Here is an 18,506-nt window from a genome sequence, read left to right as displayed (position 1 = left end):
TTGTGATTTATGGTGATGTATTATTCAACGGAAACCCTCAGGCCATGCTGTTACAGCATCGGCCCTGATTCAGAGACACAAACTCAAATCTTTATTTGCACTTCCTCAAATGCAACTTGTGTAGACGGCAACGAGCGCCTATGAGCATCTTTACTGCTGTGATCTATTCTCATATCGGGTGCTTGTGGAGCATGTTCATCAGCGCATAAATCTACAGCCATAAACACCTTAATGAAGACTCTATCGTTGTCGCTTGAATAGCAGCAAAGGCAGGGAGGCACTCATGTGTGGTGTATTACGTTATCTATAGGAAAGAGGCAGGCGGGAAGGGAAGCTTTAATGATAGAGGCGATGATCTGTCAAGCTTTTAGTAGAATTTATTGCCCTCTGAGCCTCGTCAAACCAAGGTGCACACATGCATACAAAGTATGGCGCAATCGAAGTTGAGAGCAGAGGATTGTGACGAGATGTGATCAAGTCAAACTTTGCTTTCTTTTTCTTAATTGTCAGATAAATCTTACGTCCCGTGGGAAATGTCATCTATGCATCAATGCATCTTCGGTACAGACTGAGTACAGCCATTTCTCATCAAGCTCATGACTCCATTTTAAAAAAAATACATGAACCACCATTCCATGCTGCTGCAACAAGTTTTATGTCTGCTTGATAAGGTTATACCTCACTTACAGTATTACTGCTTAATCATTTCAGAGCAGGCATTGCTACACAAGGACACCTTATTGCAACTGCACAGTCTAAGTTCAGTATCCTTCTTTCGCATATTTGTAAACTTGCCAAGGCAACATCAAGATAGAAGCTGCATTAGAAAAGGATGCCCCCCCAGCTCCCTGGTGTCCATCTCCACAAGATAGGAGTCTGAGCCATCTGGATTCACTCAGACAGAATGCAGTGTGCTTGTGTGTATTTGCCTGTGTGTGTAAATAGAGACCAGACAAGCAGATAGACTCAGACAATGTTCACAGGGGCTTTGTCTTCAGAGTTTTGCTTTAAGAGAGATGTCTGCCCCTTTGGCATCCCACTGAGATGTTGTATCCCTGATTGTAATCCCCTGCATACAAGAGCAATAGAGATAAGATGTGGAGGAGGAAGAGTGGGGAGATTCAATTGAAGTGCAGCTCACTGATTGGGAGGATCAAATCTGTCCTGCAATCGAAAGGCAATTTGAAGAATGAGAGCTAAAAAGGTCTCGTTGGCGACTTTAACCTAAATGGCAGTGAGTAACGGAGTGCCAGCCATTAACACAACAAAACTAATTTTGGGGGGATTAAAATAAAATCAGACTGAGCACTGAGAGGAGATTCTCGATTAAACATTTCTGAGAAACTGAAAAAGTTATGAGGTGGCACACTCTTGTATTAGCTCTTGCAGTGGAAATATGCCAAATGTGTCCAAGTGTGAGAAATGATGTTATATTGAGTTTCCATCTCAATGTGAGGTCTTCTATTTCCACACTCAGCAGGAAGTTAGAGGCTGGGCCTAACCAGAGCCACACAGATGACTGAAAGCTCAAACAGGATATTGCATCCTTAGGACTCACCGTCTCTCCACGCTGACCGGGGTGTCCGGGCAGCCCATCCTTTCCAGGTGGTCCCTGTTGGGTAGAAATGAAGACACACAATTACTAGGTATACCAGCACATTCATCACCGTCACAGTCACTCTGAAGTAAATAATGGCGCGACAAAATTGGGCCTATTGCAGGAATAAAAGTTTGTTTTTCCAAGCAATCGGATTTTATTATTGCAGCATTGTGCCAGTGCTTTGCAGGCACAGTATACTGAGCAAACATAATTTTCAGACTGCCATAGTCGTAGTTAGACTACTGGACCACTAATGGAAAAATAACAGGTTCTGTTTTTTGGTTGAAAGAAACAACATCACTAGCTGAGGGCTGAGAGCCAGCTATGAATCTAACCTGAATCGATAGGTGGAAATTACCACTTGTCTCCCGCCTAGACTGGGGAGTGAAAAAATGGGTTCTGCTTCAGTAACAGTTAGACTAATGATCCCTGCAAAGAATTAGGGATATTACTATGTATTACTGCACCCCATGAACTCCTCAAATTGAATCAATTCTGACTTATAATGTTTGCAAACTAGGTTAATTTGCCATGGAGACAGTAGACAGCATGGAAGTAAGAGTATAGACACTGAACATCAGGAACCAGCTGCAAACCATACAGCCTTAAGGCCAGGCATGACAAATAAACTACGCAAAATTGTGAAATTCTTCCCCGTGGATATTTTGCATCAGAACTATTGTGATTGAAATCTGCAACAGTTGCAACACTTGTTCAATAATAGATTCAAACATATTCGCACCAGCTCATTCTTGGCAGAGGACCAACTACTGGGATCCTATTGACCCAGAGCAGCGTCAGTCAGTCTGTCTGAAGTGAATTGTTGCCTTGCCATATCTACAGTAAGCTATTCTATTGAGTTCCCTTTTAGCAAAATGCTCTGAGTGAATCTGAGTTCCCTATGGTAAACAACTACGCAGTAGAGGCTGTAGATCTTGTATGTGTTGCATTTGTCCAGGCTGAAAGGAGTAAAGTTTGCAGTATTGGTTCGGACAATGGAGCCTCCGTGTTGTTTTATAATCCTAATACCGTGACTGGTTGAAGCTTTTATTCACGGTGCAAAAGCTCAGAAAACTACTTTGTTTTCAAAGAATTATGTCACTTTAACACCACTTAATAATATCTGTGTACTTTGGGAAAGAAGTCATGACAAAAACAACAGAAAAGTTAATTAATTGCAAGAAAAAAAGGCTAATTTTGTAGTGCATTGAGCCATAAAGTGTATATGGTGCGCAGGAAGGAGAAATACTTACAGGGGGGCCCTTTGGTCCAGGGAAGCCCACTGGTCCCTGAGGTCCTTGAGGCCCCTGCAATACACAAACAAACAGTCAGAATAATGGGAGCTGCAGAAGGAATAAAGTCACGAGAGGACTTCTTGCATTATACAAAAAGAAAAGAAACAAAACAGCAGTGACAAGTTTTAAAACCTGAGAGGGTATCATGTGGACATATGACTATTTATATTGAAAATTAAAGCTATTTAATACAAAAAAATGATCCAAAATTATTGCTGTCAGATGAGTCATTGTTGTGACCACACTGGAGTGACTGAAAAGCTTTTGCTCTTAAACTAGCGATAAATTATTGTTACAACTAGGCTTCATCTTAGAAAGTAGTGCAATGTTTGAGTGGTGATATATGGTATATGTTGTGAGTAAATAAACTGCTTGGTAAAATAAGGCCACTTCCTGTCAAATGCTTAACTGTAATACTGCAGAAACAAAGTAATCATCTTTTATGATCCAGACAGTGAGGAGGTCTTCTAAATGACCGTCTGTGTTCCACTGAGGACTTGAGCTAAAGCCATTAGATAACTGAGAACAATCATATTGTATCCTCACATATTGTTTCCCTTCCTGTACAAAGTGAGGGATGTTAATCAGCTACCTAAACTGATTGTAGTGCAAGTTTTGAGACAGCGAATTGGATGTTTATTCACATTTAATCACAATTAATTATTTTATTTTGTGTGTATCCCTAAAAATTGAAGAGAGGAAAGTGGGATCCACGTCAGCACACTACCAGTGAGAGTCAGTGTGTTACAGAACGTAACTGACAGAGACGCTCATATATTTAAGTTGTGTGTTGAAGTTTGTTACAGTGAAAGACACTGATGAAGTGAAATTTTGTTTTTGGACAGCTACATATATTATATAGAGAGTGTATAGATGAGGTAACATGAGAGCTGGGGATTTAAGGAGATCAATTGAATTCACATATAAAATATCTAATGCAAATTGATTTAATCCCACGCATTCTAATATGAGCATTAGTCAGAGCCGACTTGATAATTCAAGTTTATCTTTTAATCATATTCCATCAGATTTGAGTTTACTTTACCTCACTTGCCCTGTTTTGGGACCGATTAAGATATCCAATTTTCACTGGAATTTTTTGAAACATTTTTTTATTTAAAGAAACTCAGACCATTGAAGCTGATAATCAGCACAGACAGTTTCCAAGATGTAATTTCAAAACTGAATCTCTCATAATCGCACTCCACCTACATGGAATCATTTATTTTAAAAGTCAAGCTGCCAATCAACATCTGCTTTGACAGTGTTATGCAAAACTGCGCTTCGTGGGAAGTCCCGAAGGACTGAGGGCAGGAGTGAATTTTAGCCACATGCAGAGGAGAACATTGAATCATTTGACATGTTCATTTTAACTTAACCCCTGATACCCAAATCCCAAACTCAGAGTCCAGTTGATTAAAGTTGAGGCACACCAACCCAAGCACTACCCTACAGCCTTGCCTTTAGCTTTAGCAGAACTAGTGGACTCATGATTGACGCACCAGTGTGACTTCGGAAATACTGAACGTTCAGCTTGTTTGAGTCAAGAAAATTACTCCCTCAGAAATAAAGATAACATATCACTTTATGTTACTCATCTTCACAACATGCTGGGAAAGTATAGAACAGTCTCTTGCTCAAAAAAGAGTTTGCTTAAAACTCCTACATTCCTGTTGTTGCCCTCATCTAACAGAGGTGAAGCTCTGTTTTCTGATGCCCTCATCGTGCTTTGCCACAGTTGTAATAAATTTCTCACCTGTGCTTTTAAGAAAATGTTAATGTAAACTGAGCAGTTGCTGAAGCCGCCTTTCTTGTTTCATGCCTTTTTTTTTGTTTTGTTTTTTTTTACTTCCCTGGATTCCAATCAATGTTTCACATTTTCTTTGTTACACAGAGAAATCAAGTCAGCACCAAAACACCACTGGAAATCTAACAAACTCTAATAAAAGGAATCAAATTAGGTGGCACTGCTGGAAGGCTTGCATTGTGAAGCAACTGCAGAGATTGTTAACTTTGCCACTGAGTTAGCCACCTAACTCGCTGCTCAGTAAATGAAGATTTGGACAGTTTTCTTTTCTTTGTGTTGGAGCATCAGTTTGAAACACTGCAGATGAGAATGTGTTTTATTACAGCTCTGAAAAACAGAGACAAACAGGCAAACGGAAATGCTGCTGTCTGTTAGGTGAAGGTAGAAATGGGGTCATGGCATTAAAGGGAATACCCTAAATGACAGCAGCTGTTTACATGACAGCATGTGTACAGTGTGTCACCTAAGCTGCCTTAAATAGTAAAACTATACATTTCTTTTGGGACTTCGGGAAGTCTTAATAGAACAAAGAAACAGTTTGTGTTGATGACGTGGAAAACACAAAGACACATTAAACTAAATTAAATCAAACTCTTAAAAGACTCACAGACTTTGAATAAATCTGAATAACTCTGACTCTATTACTTACACAGTTAACCCTTGCTGATTTTATTGCCTTTCTGAGAAAACAGTTTTAATAAGACACATCATTTCATCTCAGTCAGACAAAGTATTCCCCACTAGCTCAAGCTAGATTATGCTCACTACTGAGGAGGGTTTGACCAGTTTGATCAAGACTTGAAGGTCAACACTCACTAACTCTTAAACAATTAAAATCAACTCACATTAAGGCCTTAAAGTTTACAATACATTGAAGTCTTAATGACATCATCATGTTGGGGGTGGATGACACTGAAGACATTATAATGGACTTACTCTCTCACCAGGCCCGCCAGGTGGTCCATCGTTTCCTGCTGTGCCCTGCAACACACAACAACAAAGCTTAGTGTTTGCATCCACACGTGTATATGTAATTAAGGTAAATAAAGAGGAATCTTCATTTGTTTTCTGTAGGGGTTGTTACGGGAACGTGAATTGTTCCAACTGATTTAAGTGTCTGTGGTTTGTATGTTCCACATTTTATTATAAGTGTGTCACACATTGGTCTGTTGTCAGTTTAAGTGGTCTTGACTGCTACCAAGTAAAACGCATGGATGTATAAGAAGAATTGGATACAGCGTTGGAGGCGAGGGCCCATTCATGCCTGTGAAAGTTGCTCAGTGGGGCATGAAGCAAGAATAGTTTAACAGTCTGGGTATAAAATTAACCTGATCTTCCAGATCACAGGGTCCATAGAGCAAGTGCACAAGAGTTTCACCGGCCAAGTGGCTAACTTCCATCAGTCTAGTGGCTAACTTCCATCGGTCTAGTGGCTAACTTCCATCGGTCTAGTGGCTAACTTCCATCGGTCTAGTGGCTAACTTCCATCGGTCTAGTGGCTAACTTTCATCGGTCTAGTGGCTAACTTTCATCGGTCTAGTGGCTAACTTCCATTGGTCTAGTGGCTAACTTCCATTGGTCTAGTGGCTAACTTCCATTGGTCTAGTAGCTAACTTCCATCGGTCTAGTGGCTAACTTCCATCGGTCTAGTGGCTAACTTCCATCGGTCTAGTGGCTAACGTCCATTGGTCTAGTGGCTAACTTTCATCGGTCTAGTGGCTAACTTCCATCGGTCTACTGGCTAACTTCCATCGGTCTAGTGGCTAACGTCCATTGGTCTAGTGGCTAACTTTCATCGGTCTAGTGGCTAACTTCCATCGGTCTAGTGGCTAACTTCCATCGGTCTAGTGGCTAACGTCCATTGGTCTAGTGGCTAACTTCCATCGGTCTAGTAGCTAACTTTCATCGGTCTAGTGGCTAACTTCCATCGGTCTAGTGGCTAACTTCCATCGGTCTAGTGGCTAACGTCCATTGGTCTAGTGGCTAACTTTCATCGGTCTAGTGGCTAACTTCCATCGGTCTACTGGCTAACTTCCATCGGTCTAGTGGCGTACTTCCATTGGTCTAGTGGCTAACTTTCATCGGTCAAGTGGCTAACTTCCATCGGTCTAGTGGCTAACTTTCATCGGTCTAGTGGCTAACTTCCATTGGTCTAGTGGCTAACTTCCATCGGTCTAGTGGCTAACTTTCATCGGTCTAGTAGCTAACTTCCGTCAGTGGAGCTACAAACTTCCTGTTTAGCCATTTCCTTGAATGGTAGTAAAATGATTTAATTGAGCAGCTCTTCTAGACTTTTGAAATGTCATCAGACCAAATGAATCAAATTCTGATGATGAAACAAGTCATTCTGCGGTGGTTGTGACGCTAAAAAAAAAAGTATCCACGGATTCACAGACATGTTTTTAGGCCACATGGCATCACGACAGACTCGAAAGTAATTCTACAGTTTGGCCACTATGTCAAATTGGATTGAAAGCCTGCCACTGTTTCTGGGTGCCTGGTAAAAAGCCTAAAATCAGTGTGAGAGTTGTGCTTTGTTGTGATTATTATAGCTGGTGTACCTTGGGACCAGGCTTTCCTGTTGGACCTCTGGCTCCTCGTGCCCCACGAGGACCCTGCAGAGAGAGAAAAACTTGGAGTCAGACAAAAAGCCTGGTAATATGTCAGTGATATAATGATGTCAAAATCCTAAAACTGTTAATTTGTTTAATTAATCATGCAAATGAGTAAAAAATGCATACCGTTGGACCTCTTTGTCCTCTTGGACCAGGTTTGCCTGCAATACCCTGTTAGATAACCAAAGGCAAAACATTTTAGGCACTCATTTATACTTCCTGTGTGTCATTTCTCAACATTAATCCACTTGTGACAGCATTCTAATATCTGTCCTACAGAAAAATCAGCTAAAATCACATCTCCAGCCACAGAACACAGCACAATTTGTTTCCTGTTTTACATTACTAGCCTCAGATTGCAGCTTTTTAAGAGATACATCAAACAAAACTTGTGTTTAATAACATTTCTCTAATGTTTCAGTGCATAGAGACCCATCTTATCTGCATGAGTCTAGGACGACTAATATATTTGTTAGATATTAGGAAACAATGAAACAACAGATCATATCTCTGGAGTTGTGTGTTTATAGCTGCAGTGTGCACTTTTTGAATGACAACAAAGAATTGGCTAAGTAATATCATTTCCACTTGCTGGCCGACTGAAGCAGCACAAACAGTCTGCCAACAAATGCAGCGAAAATAATTCTACAATAGCTGGAAATGGCCTCCTGGCTTTAAGTCGACACTGGACATGATTGGATTTAATGAAAAAAGTATTGAGTGTTTAATTTTGGCAGGTAGTCTTGGCATAAGTGAGATAATGCACTTCAAAGTGCCCATTAAATGATTCTGATGCACTCAACAAAGGAAACAGAAAATTTCCTTCCACCACTTTCTACATTTAAGATAATTTGAAATGGATACCTTTTCTCTTATTACCTCCATGAATCAACAGTTTTATTGAGATGAACCAAGATAAGCCGGGGATGTTTAAAGTATTTCATCGTTAACTGTTAAAAAAGTAAAACCCCTACCTCAAACCTGTCTTAGCAATAAGTGTGTGAGCATGTTATATTTTTCAGCCTAGAAATGGGAAGAGGGTCTCAATGAAAGCACGATTGTTTCCACATCTTTTGTTCTCTCCCCAACATTGATTTTGCTGCTGTTATTTTTTCGTGCCAAGTCACCGTACAGATGCCTTTATAATAGGAATCAATTTTCCTTTGTGCTGGGATATGATGGCGTGGTGCTTTTCATACACAAACAGGCCCAGTGTGTGTACTCAATGAGTGTGTGTGAGTTTTCTTACCCTGGCTCCTTTCTCGCCGTTGGCTCCAGGGAACCCTGGGAAGCCGCTCGAGCCCTGTCAATAGGAGGGGGAGATATCATGGAGGGGAAACGAGAGAGATGCTGGATGGGTCAGGGCATGCATGATAATGAGGGCTCATCCTGTATTTATCTGCACTATTGTTGGAGATCATGTTCAGCTACATACTGTAGTATAATTGTTAACACGTTGCTCCTTATATAAAATTCCAAGACTTTCGCACCAGTTTTGAAATATAAAACAGATCACTTCTACAACCCTAACATGTTTTCATTTCTGATTTATTGACGTTGCTGTTTTTTGAACATCTCTACAGCTGGGTTGAACACCACTATTTAATACAATGAACATATTTAAATTGTAAAACACACTCTCAATATTCCTGTGAAGTCAAAGTTTTACATAAAAGTAACCAAGCATTTCCTGCCTCCCCGAGAGAATATATCTAATTCACAAACTCTGCTATCCCTTCCGTGTTTATCAAGCTGGCACAAGAGAGGAAGTTTCTCAAGCGAATTCTCTAAACTTATATGATTATGTGGAAGACACACACACACACACACACACACACGTACACAAAGAGGAGGGCCTTCAAACAAAAGGCTTAGACCCCTGTAAACACAAGACAAGGTGACAAGATGTTTTCCTTAGTTAAACTCTGTGAACAAAGGATTAACAGGCTGCTTACCCATCCTGCTGCACCTCACCACACGTTGCATTGGGGACATTCAACAAAAAGTCGATCAATGACAAACTTTGACTTCCTCTGAATGTAAGACTTAGTCAAAATGTTGCACTGTCACACTTTCATTTACTTATCAATTTATTTCATCATGTTTGGAGTGAGTGAGTCATTTTCACCCTAAGGGAGTCTGAAGCACACATAAAACCTCACAAGTTTGCAAATTCAAGATCAAATGTTCTGCTTTTGCTCATTACTAAAATACTCATTCTGAGTGATGTCACAGTTTTAAAAACCTCCAACTTTAGAGTCAAACTTCAGTATAAAAACACATAAGGTCATCAGCTGTTACACGGATCTGAATAATCAGTTCGTGTTCTTATAAATTCTGATAATCAATTTCATAGAAGAAAACACTGTCGCCTCTTTAAAAGAAACCAAAAAGGGTTTGATGTGTAGCTTTAAACATCAATGAATCACTTCATCATAAATTGTCAGATGCTGGTTTGATTCCTGTGATTTTCAAAGGAGACAAAAATGAGACGCCACCTCAGAAAACTGTCAACCAGTGTCAGCGTCAAACCACAACATGTCAGACTCAGCATAGAATCTGCTGCATTGCTTTACGGCAAAGAGCAGAGGAGGGCAATCTTCTTTCAGCACCATCTCAGCTAAAGCTTAGAGCTTGTTGTTCAGGGCAGGGCGGGTAGATCATTCATCTCAAGAAATACTGACATTAAAAATGGTGTACTGTATTTTCAAAATTCATACTTGCTATTCCTATGGTCTAAGATAGAAAATATTGGTACACATGAACAACTCTCTCCCAAATCCAAAACTAAAGTCAAAGGGTATAAAGTCTGGAGCTGCTCCATAGAAGTTAATGGTGAAAGACGTGGTGAGAGCACCCAGGGGAATGTTCTGAGTATATGGGTACATTTTCATTTTCAGAACTGAGAACTCTACAATAGAATAAAGCTTATTCAGGTGTAAGAATGAAAACTAACAGGCTGCGTGTCCACAAAATCAGACTCCCATTCATTGTGTATGGAGCAGCTCCAGACTTTACACTTGATGATATCTCAAGTTTCAGACTTACTTCTCTGGTTTCTGACTTTAAGAGAGAGTGGCTCATGTTCACAATATTGATTGAACTTTCCTAGGCCATGGAAACAACAAATTGGAATACTTAATTTAGGTGGTGTTCCCTTTTAACGGGTTTGTAAGTAATAACTAATGACTTTAAGAACAACTTACTAATGATTCAGATTTGTTATCAAGAATTAATAAGATGAAGTTTTTGGGTTGCCAGGTTGTGAAATATCTCTTTAGCTGCTCTTTATTCCATCTATTCAGTAGATAAGGATCATATTGATGATGCTTGATGCTGTCTCACTTCCTAACAAGCCACCAAGTCTGCAGTTAAAAAAATCTTAACATGCTGGCGGCAGCAGCTCAGTCCATCAGGGCTCCTATGGACAAAGTGTGGACTAGTAGCTGGAAAGGTGCCACTTTGCCTCCTGGGCACTGCAGAGGTGCCCTCAAGCAAGGCACCAAACCCCCAGCAGCTTGGGGAGCCTGTCTATTGGCAGCCATCTCACTCTGACATCTCTCCATTAATGCATGCGTACAGGTTGTGTCTGTGCATGTGTTTATTTCAGGCCTGTGTGTGTGTAATATGAAAAATATAACAGAGTGGAAAAATGAATTTCCCCTAGAGGGACTAATAAAGGTGCACCTTTTTTTAATGAAGTCTTTCTGATGAATTAAAGAGGTTAAAAAACAAAACAAGTGTAAAGGAGAATGAATATGAGTCAAAGGGTTGTTCTTTAGTGGCCAACAGGTGATCTATAATGGATTAATACCCATTAATAAAGCCATTAGTTAGTGCTTATGAACCCTTTGTAAATGTCTTATTAAAGGGTGCAACCAACATTTCTATAGGGCACCTTCAGTCTTAAGTATACCTCACATCTAGAACGATCACTTTTAAAATATTGGTTTATCAAAACAGGGTGTAAAACATGTATTGCACAAATGATGGGCACTAAAGCCCTCCTGTTATCTCCTTCGACTGTCACACTGTGCTGGTTCTGCACTAAAATGCTGTATCTTAAAAAGCTGTGTGTTTTCACTCTGAACAGTTTCTAATAAACTTTTAAATGGTGAATCAATTTTACGAGAAATCATCAGGGTTTCCAGTTTGGACGTTTTGGTCTGTTGTGTTAAGCCAGTGTACTTTGATAACTGCCAAGCCTCTACAGTTCTGATAACAGAGCAGACTGGTGCAGATTAACTTAATAAAACACCCCTCATTGTGGTGAAGCTAAATTACCTTAGGTCCTTGTCTTCCTGGATAACCTGGCAATCCTGGAACGCCCAGTTTACCCTGCGAGACAATAACAGCACAAGTTGTCAGCCCAGCGACAGATTCTTGTATCGGCTTTCACACATCCTAAGTCACTGAGCCCTGTTACCTTCTCTCCAGCGGCACCAATTGGACCGGACTCTCCAGTGGGGCCAGCTCGACCTTTGGGACCCTCAGGACCATCCTCTCCACGGGGCCCAACCATACCAAGCTCACCCTGTAACACAAACACATACAGAGAATATCACAGTGATGATTGACTCGACATGAAGAATACAGATCAGACTGGACAGGCAGGAAGTTATATGTTGGACAGTTCATGCTCCTCACCCGGTCTCCTTTGATTCCCATGTCTCCCTTGAAACCTGGGAAACCATCCTCGCCCTGCAGTGACACAAAATAAAGTTATTGAATTGTAGCTATTTCATTGCCGTATATTGTTATCTAAGGCATTTGTTGAGACACTATTTCCTTCATTTCACTGGGGAACTTATTAAGTCTCCTGACATTTTATATTTAATGAACGTCTGTTAAAAATTCGGCCTGCCAGCTTCACTCTGTGGATCACAGGATTAATGCTGCTATCTGCTGGCCACATAGTGGAACAGCAAATGCAAGGGACTGTTGAGCAGTGCTTTACGAACATGTGCACCTGCACCAACTGATATTACGCATTTTAGGCTTTCAGATATATTGATAAATAAAAAAATATATACTGCTCAGATACAACAATGTTTCAGTAATACCTGAATTGAATTGAATTCTGTGAATTTTGTAACTGAACCACAACTGTATTTAAACTAAGGCTGAAGGAAACTATTCTCTTCAGCTAGACCTTTGTCTCTGCTCACTGACACTTCCTCTTTTTACTCTGTCACCTGTCCATGTTTTCAACCCTATCTGATGCATAATGCAGCACTGAGCATGTCTGTTGCCAGCAACTCGCATCACCAATACCACACACGCATGCACACACACACGCACACCCGAGGTAAAGCGCATCCTTTATTCATAACAAACCCTTTCTCCTCAAGGTTTGGCTTTTGAATCTTTGCTACTGTATAAATAATTCAATGATTCAAAAAAACAATATGAATACCTGCCATTGTAGTGAGAACAACACCCCTCAGTCAGATAATGGATTTTATACAGCAGCATAACTCTATTGATCCTAAATAAATGTTATGCATATTAAAAGGCAGCTTAGTTTAAATTCTGCATGGTGCCACGCACACTCACACACTTCAAAAGTGCTTGAGATGGATTGCAGTGTTCTTTGAGAACGAAAGCCTCGAGCTGACGGCTTTACATTCAACAACTGATTGAGGGTCACTCCAAGAAAGTCTCTGTCTCCACTCAAGATGGCTATCGACTGACCTCCGCATGGTACTTTCAGGCTGCAGCAGCCGTCCACTCCAAAAAAGTCACAACAAAGTTGGGAGGACAGGTAGACAGCCACAGTCACAGACAGAGTATCTGTGACATGAATATATTTACGGGCTGGTCCCAAACTTTATTGTGCTGTCTTCACCTTTATCACAGAGTGAGGGAAGTTTAGACAAACACTGACATCTACTACATGTCAATATGGACAGCAAGTTTGATCTTTGAGAAAAATAAAGCCACTGAATTCAGCACTAGTCTGTTAATTCAACTTGTCCAAGCACTTTTAAAACAGCACTTTCAACACAAGACAGACATCTTAACGGGATTACCATGACTGTCTTTACGAGTCCGAATATTTACATAATCTTTGTTGACAAAACGACAGAAATTGTTCTCGACAGACATCTTATATTTTGTCACTACATTAACATACACCGTTTTATTCATGGCTATAACCTGGGTGGTAAAGTGACACATGATAAGGAAACAGTTAAGCATTTATGAAGTTTATACCTTCTCTCCTTTTGACCCCTTGAGACCACGGACACCATCAGCACCCTGTTGGACAGGACAGAGAAATTAATAAGCAATAAAACAGAATACAATACAATACAGTTATGTACATCATATTGGGACTATTTATACAACTGGCCAATTAAATGCCAACATGATCAAACTGAAAGCGTACCTTGACACCACGAGGGCCGGGATAACCAATAGGACCCTGTGGACCTGAGGGACCCTGGAAAGGAGAAATTAATTTATGGTTATGGTGCGGTTCGCGGAGGATATGAAAGGTATAGGTGTTCAGAGAAGGGATGTACCACTGCACATCTTCATTACCAATGCAAGTGGTATTTACTCTTAGACTTAGAAGACTATGTATGTTATAACTGTGGCCTTTTAATGGTTCTTAGATCACCAATTATAGTCTCCAGTACATCGACTAATGTAAATACTTTGTCTTAAATAAGTTGTGCTCTCCATTACAAAGGCTCTCTATTATATCTGTATCAGAAACTGGCCGATGGGAAACTTTTTATCCACACTTGTAAAAAAAAAAAAAAAAAAAAAAAGCTCATAAAACTGTACCATTAAAAATTACCATTCATCCATGGCAGAAGCCTCAAGACACATTTGTTGATTCATATGCAAACAAAAAAAGAAATACATTGCCTTTTCTGTCACAATAAAAGTTGGTTAAGTTACTATCAGATGACACAAAAACCCAGATTTTCCCTCTGCTATTCAATTTATTTATTAAATCATGCAATATATACTGTTATACTTTGACATTAAACACACTATTATCATCCCTGTTGCTGTAAAATTAGTTGGTTAAGTACAACTGAAAGAAACATGGTAATGCTTCTGAATGTGAGTCGTATCAATAAACAATAAAAGTAATGTGATCTGTCGAGGTAGATGTTAAACATGTTAAGTTATTTCAATATCCTTTTTTGATTGCATGCCTTAGACTTTGAAGTACATTTATAGTAACTGTACATTTCATGTTAACATTAATAAAACACTACCTTCAGTAATTCACCTGCACCCAGACATTTTAATAGTCTTTTCACTGCAGCACACACACATGCAAAGAAATATCTTCGCCATATGACTCAACTCCTTCTCAAATGCACCTACCTGGGCTCCTTTCTCTCCAGCTGGACCCTCCTTACCAGGATGACCCTGTGAAATAAGCAGTCGCAAAGTGGTTAAAAGTGCTTGTTCCGATGCTGTTTCTTAAACTAAACACTCAACACAGTGAATGGCGTTCAGCTAACTGATTTAGCAACAATGGTTGATGGTGAAACAACAAACAAGATGTGTAGTAAATGTGAATTGGTGTTACCAACATTATCTACAGGTGGAAAGGACCTTTGTGTTGCATATGAAAGCAAGGAGCTCACTGACTAATGAGCTTCGTATTCAAACTCACACAGAGTAACCTGTATATGCCTTTCAAACCAAAGCTGAGAGCTGTTGCATCTACAGAAACCATGGTCAGAAACTTCAGCATTTATCCACACCAACACATTTTTTCTCAGAGTGACTGACATGTCAGTGTGCACTCTCCCTCTATGGTGGCCACTGGTGGTGTCAGAGTGATGGGGCAGGTAGACATGCCCATACAAACGGCTCGATACACACCTTCACACACACATATGGGGACCTTTAGCTGCGTACACCTGGCACTTCCAATTTAAGGTGTGAGGTTGAGGCAGAAGGCTGTAAATCACCAGGCTCTGGGGCCTGAGGGCGACTAGGGCTGCCTGCCTCTTGAACTTACGCACCTCTCCTAGTGAGGGCAGAGAGGGAGGAATGACATGAGCTACTACAAGTCTAGAATAACAAAACTCAAAGGCACATTTCTTATATTTCTCTGCCCTGAGAGATTTCTGAGGGACAGTTCTGCAGCTTTTTACAAGGAGGCTCTGTGCAGCAAAAGGGTAAACTCATCAAAACAGCATACCCATAGTCTATACACATTTCATTGCCTGATATCACACAGTATTGTCAAGACGTCACACTCTGTTTCCATCTTCAGTCTGACACTGTGCCCACTGTAATGGATCTCTGCGGGGGAGGGGGCTTCGATTTTTCCTCACCAACCGCTGGAGACCAACGTATCCACCTGAAGCTAACATCATTTGAAGTCCACACTGATGTGTAGTCATGGCAGCATACTGGTTTTAAGAGTAGTGGAGCAAAGTATAAACAAACAACAATGTCAGGTGATACTGACAACGCCTGACAAAAGCTTGACAATGGCGTTAGTCCCGCCCGTGGCACTGACTGGATCGATTGCTTTCTCAACATAGAAGCTGCTGTTTCATGTCATGATGTCAGACGAATCAGTCAACTCGGTGGAGTGGGCAGATTCAAAGGTCTGGACCAAGGCAACCAATTTACTGAGTAAAGTTTGAAGACACAAATGTTTAGAATCTAAAATGCATTATTATAAATCTGGTTACGTTTTTAGATGGGGATTTTTACCAACCGTGACCACGTCATGACAGCCAGTAACGTTTTCACTTTCTGTGTGTGTGTGTGTGTGATAAAATGGAAAAATGCGGTCATCTATCAACACCTATCGAACTACCACAGATGAGGTTTTAAATATTTGGCCAGTGTTTATATGTCCTCTGTCAGTCTGTGGCGATAGCGTCACAACCATAAAAGATGCAGCCACAAAACTTCAAAGATGTGTCACTGAGATGAGATTGAAGGCTGAGTTTAAAGATGGGTGTGGTCCCAGCAAGGGTGCCTGATGTAAGGGGATAGGAAGTAGGGAAGGGGCCATTGCCCCTTCACTTTATGCCCCTGGCTCACTGAGTCGCAGATTGTTGTACCGCAGCTAGAGTGATCCTATCACAAGATGGTCTCTAGTTAGTTATGTCAAGATCTTACATCTAAAGTCCACTGAAAATATTTTACACAAAGCTCTTCATCCATAAGCTGAGGTGTTCAGCCACTTGTCTGCTGAAAATGGTTTGAAACTGCAGGACTGGCTATATAATAAACAACAGATATGACAGGTCATCAGATGTGGTTTATAAAGGTCATACAAAGGTCAGCTCTGTGTTGTGTATGGTGAGTTGAACATGGGTTCTTAGTGCTGATGAAAAAACTTGTGCTTAGTATGTGACGACCTGTTCATCCACACAAAACTGGTTTTATACCATACTCTGCACAGCTGTAGAAACATAAATGTGTATGTACTGTCAACATTTTTACTGCTTTTAGTGCAAAAAGAAGAGTTTCTGAGAGTGATTCAAAAACAACAGTGTCCCAGGTGTGGGTCAATGTATAGGAGTAAAACCGTGTCACATTTCTGTTTGTGTGTGTAAAACTGATATACAGTATGTACGTATATAGGTGATAAGTGCACGCACAGGAGGCCCATCAGCTCCAGGTAATCCAGGCAACCCCGACCTGCCCTGAGGTCCCTGTGTGGGGAAAAGAAAAAAGACAAGGTCAAAGATCAGAGGTTAAAAACTAGTTTCAAAATCCGCTATTATCAGGGTTACAGAGCAGAGTTCACTCAGAGGATCTGCAGGTCCCTAAAAGCTGAACATAAAACATTTTATCACCTTTACTTTGTGTCCTGAATTTGATTTAAGAGAGCAGACTGTCCTTGATTAAATATCAAATTTGTTTTACTCCACATGTCCAGTTTAAGCTCAAAAGCAGGAAACGTAATGTTAAAGGATGCAATATCCACCTGTGTTTGGTAGAATAGATTCAAGCCCGTTCAGATAATGATGCTTTTCCACCAAAATTAGAGCGTGTACACAGGTTTTTTTAAACACAGGAAAACCTGCTAAAAATAGGTTGTAGACTCCTATCTCTCTCTCAGCCAACAAATATGCCATTATACATCTTTTTTTTTTAACTGGTGTGTCATGTTTAACATCAAAAACAGCCCAGAAAAGTTAGTTAAAAGTAGAAAGCATCATGGAGGCCAGTGAAATCTTCATGGTGCTTACTTCTTTTTATATATATCTTACTTCTTCAGTCTCTCTCTCAAATTAGGTGCCAACTAATATGGAAAAGAGTTTGAGCACTGCTTGGGTGGAGAGTATACCAGCTCAAATTAGCACATTCACCCAACTGTTGTGTGTCCATCACTGCCGATTGGAGCCCGAGCCGATAGATACCCATGGCTACTACAGAATTATTTGACCCAGGTGTGAATAACCTTTTCTCTTACATACAAAAGCCAGATGTTAGCAGGTGTCAGTGGGTTTTTGTGCGGTGGGAAAGGGGCCTGACTGGTTAAGGATTTTTTGGATTTATAAAGAAGACTGACTTGACTGCTGATACTGTTTGACTGTTAAGAATTTTTGGAGACCTGCAGATACCAAATGAAAAGAAGTCAAATTAAGTCTAATCGTAAAGCCACATTATTTCAAGCATGGTTCCATCCTAAACCTTAAACAGTTCTTAAAAATAGTTTACTGGATATCTTTGGTTAATCAATAATTTCTTGCAACTGACTACGATTTTTTTTGTGCTGTGAGACAAGCTTTTATTTTATGTGGTCGCTACCGTGCTTCAATTATTTGATGTTCTGATGTATGTTTTCCACAGAAAAATGGGTTAAAAACAGGGTACGTACTTTTTCACCAGGTGGTCCGATGGGGCCTTGAGGACCAGGAAGACCCTGTGAGACAGAGACACATAGAAATGAGTTGCCATAGCAACAACAAGCAAGCTCAAACACACACATACACACAAGCTGGATAAACTGAAGGGTTTGTTGGAGTTGTAAATAGTTGAGCTAGCGAAGGATTGTTAAGCCTGTGCCTTTGTGTTTGTGGTTGTGTGTGTGTGTGTGTGTGTGTGTGTGTGTAATGAGGGGGGTCTGTGGGTATAATAGCATCTGGCATGTTTGTGGACTGCATACACTTCAATATTTAAATATTTGTGCATGTGTTTTCATATATGCGTCTCTAGGTAGCTAACTGATGTGCTACTGT

At 40.4% G+C, this 18,506-nt stretch overlaps 1 protein-coding gene across 3 annotated transcripts in view; it reads right to left on the bottom strand.

The window, feature by feature from the left end:
- col11a1a (collagen, type XI, alpha 1a) overlaps positions 1–18,506 on the bottom strand; it is a 94,601-nt gene that overhangs the window by 38,314 nt on the left and 37,781 nt on the right. For all 3 annotated transcript variants that reach the window (XM_033638726.2, XM_033638728.2, XM_033638727.2), the window contains 14 exons: positions 18,146–18,190; positions 16,920–16,973; positions 14,668–14,712; positions 13,709–13,762; positions 13,534–13,578; positions 11,965–12,018; positions 11,744–11,851; positions 11,602–11,655; positions 8,567–8,620; positions 7,444–7,488; positions 7,264–7,317; positions 5,639–5,683; positions 2,854–2,907; positions 1,559–1,612 (listed from right to left, as the gene is read on the bottom strand). In XM_033638726.2, the coding sequence (XP_033494617.2) occupies positions 1,559–1,612; positions 2,854–2,907; positions 5,639–5,683; positions 7,264–7,317; positions 7,444–7,488; positions 8,567–8,620; positions 11,602–11,655; positions 11,744–11,851; positions 11,965–12,018; positions 13,534–13,578; positions 13,709–13,762; positions 14,668–14,712; positions 16,920–16,973; positions 18,146–18,190 (765 nt within the window). The remainder of the gene's footprint in view (positions 1–1,558; positions 1,613–2,853; positions 2,908–5,638; positions 5,684–7,263; positions 7,318–7,443; positions 7,489–8,566; positions 8,621–11,601; positions 11,656–11,743; positions 11,852–11,964; positions 12,019–13,533; positions 13,579–13,708; positions 13,763–14,667; positions 14,713–16,919; positions 16,974–18,145; positions 18,191–18,506) is intronic.

The sequence above is a fragment of the Epinephelus lanceolatus genome, chromosome 20 (assembly GCF_041903045.1).
Source record: "Epinephelus lanceolatus isolate andai-2023 chromosome 20, ASM4190304v1, whole genome shotgun sequence".
NCBI lineage: Eukaryota > Metazoa > Chordata > Actinopteri > Perciformes > Serranidae > Epinephelus > Epinephelus lanceolatus.
Note: the sequence above shows the minus strand (reverse complement) of the source record. Positions and strands in the feature narration are given on the sequence as shown.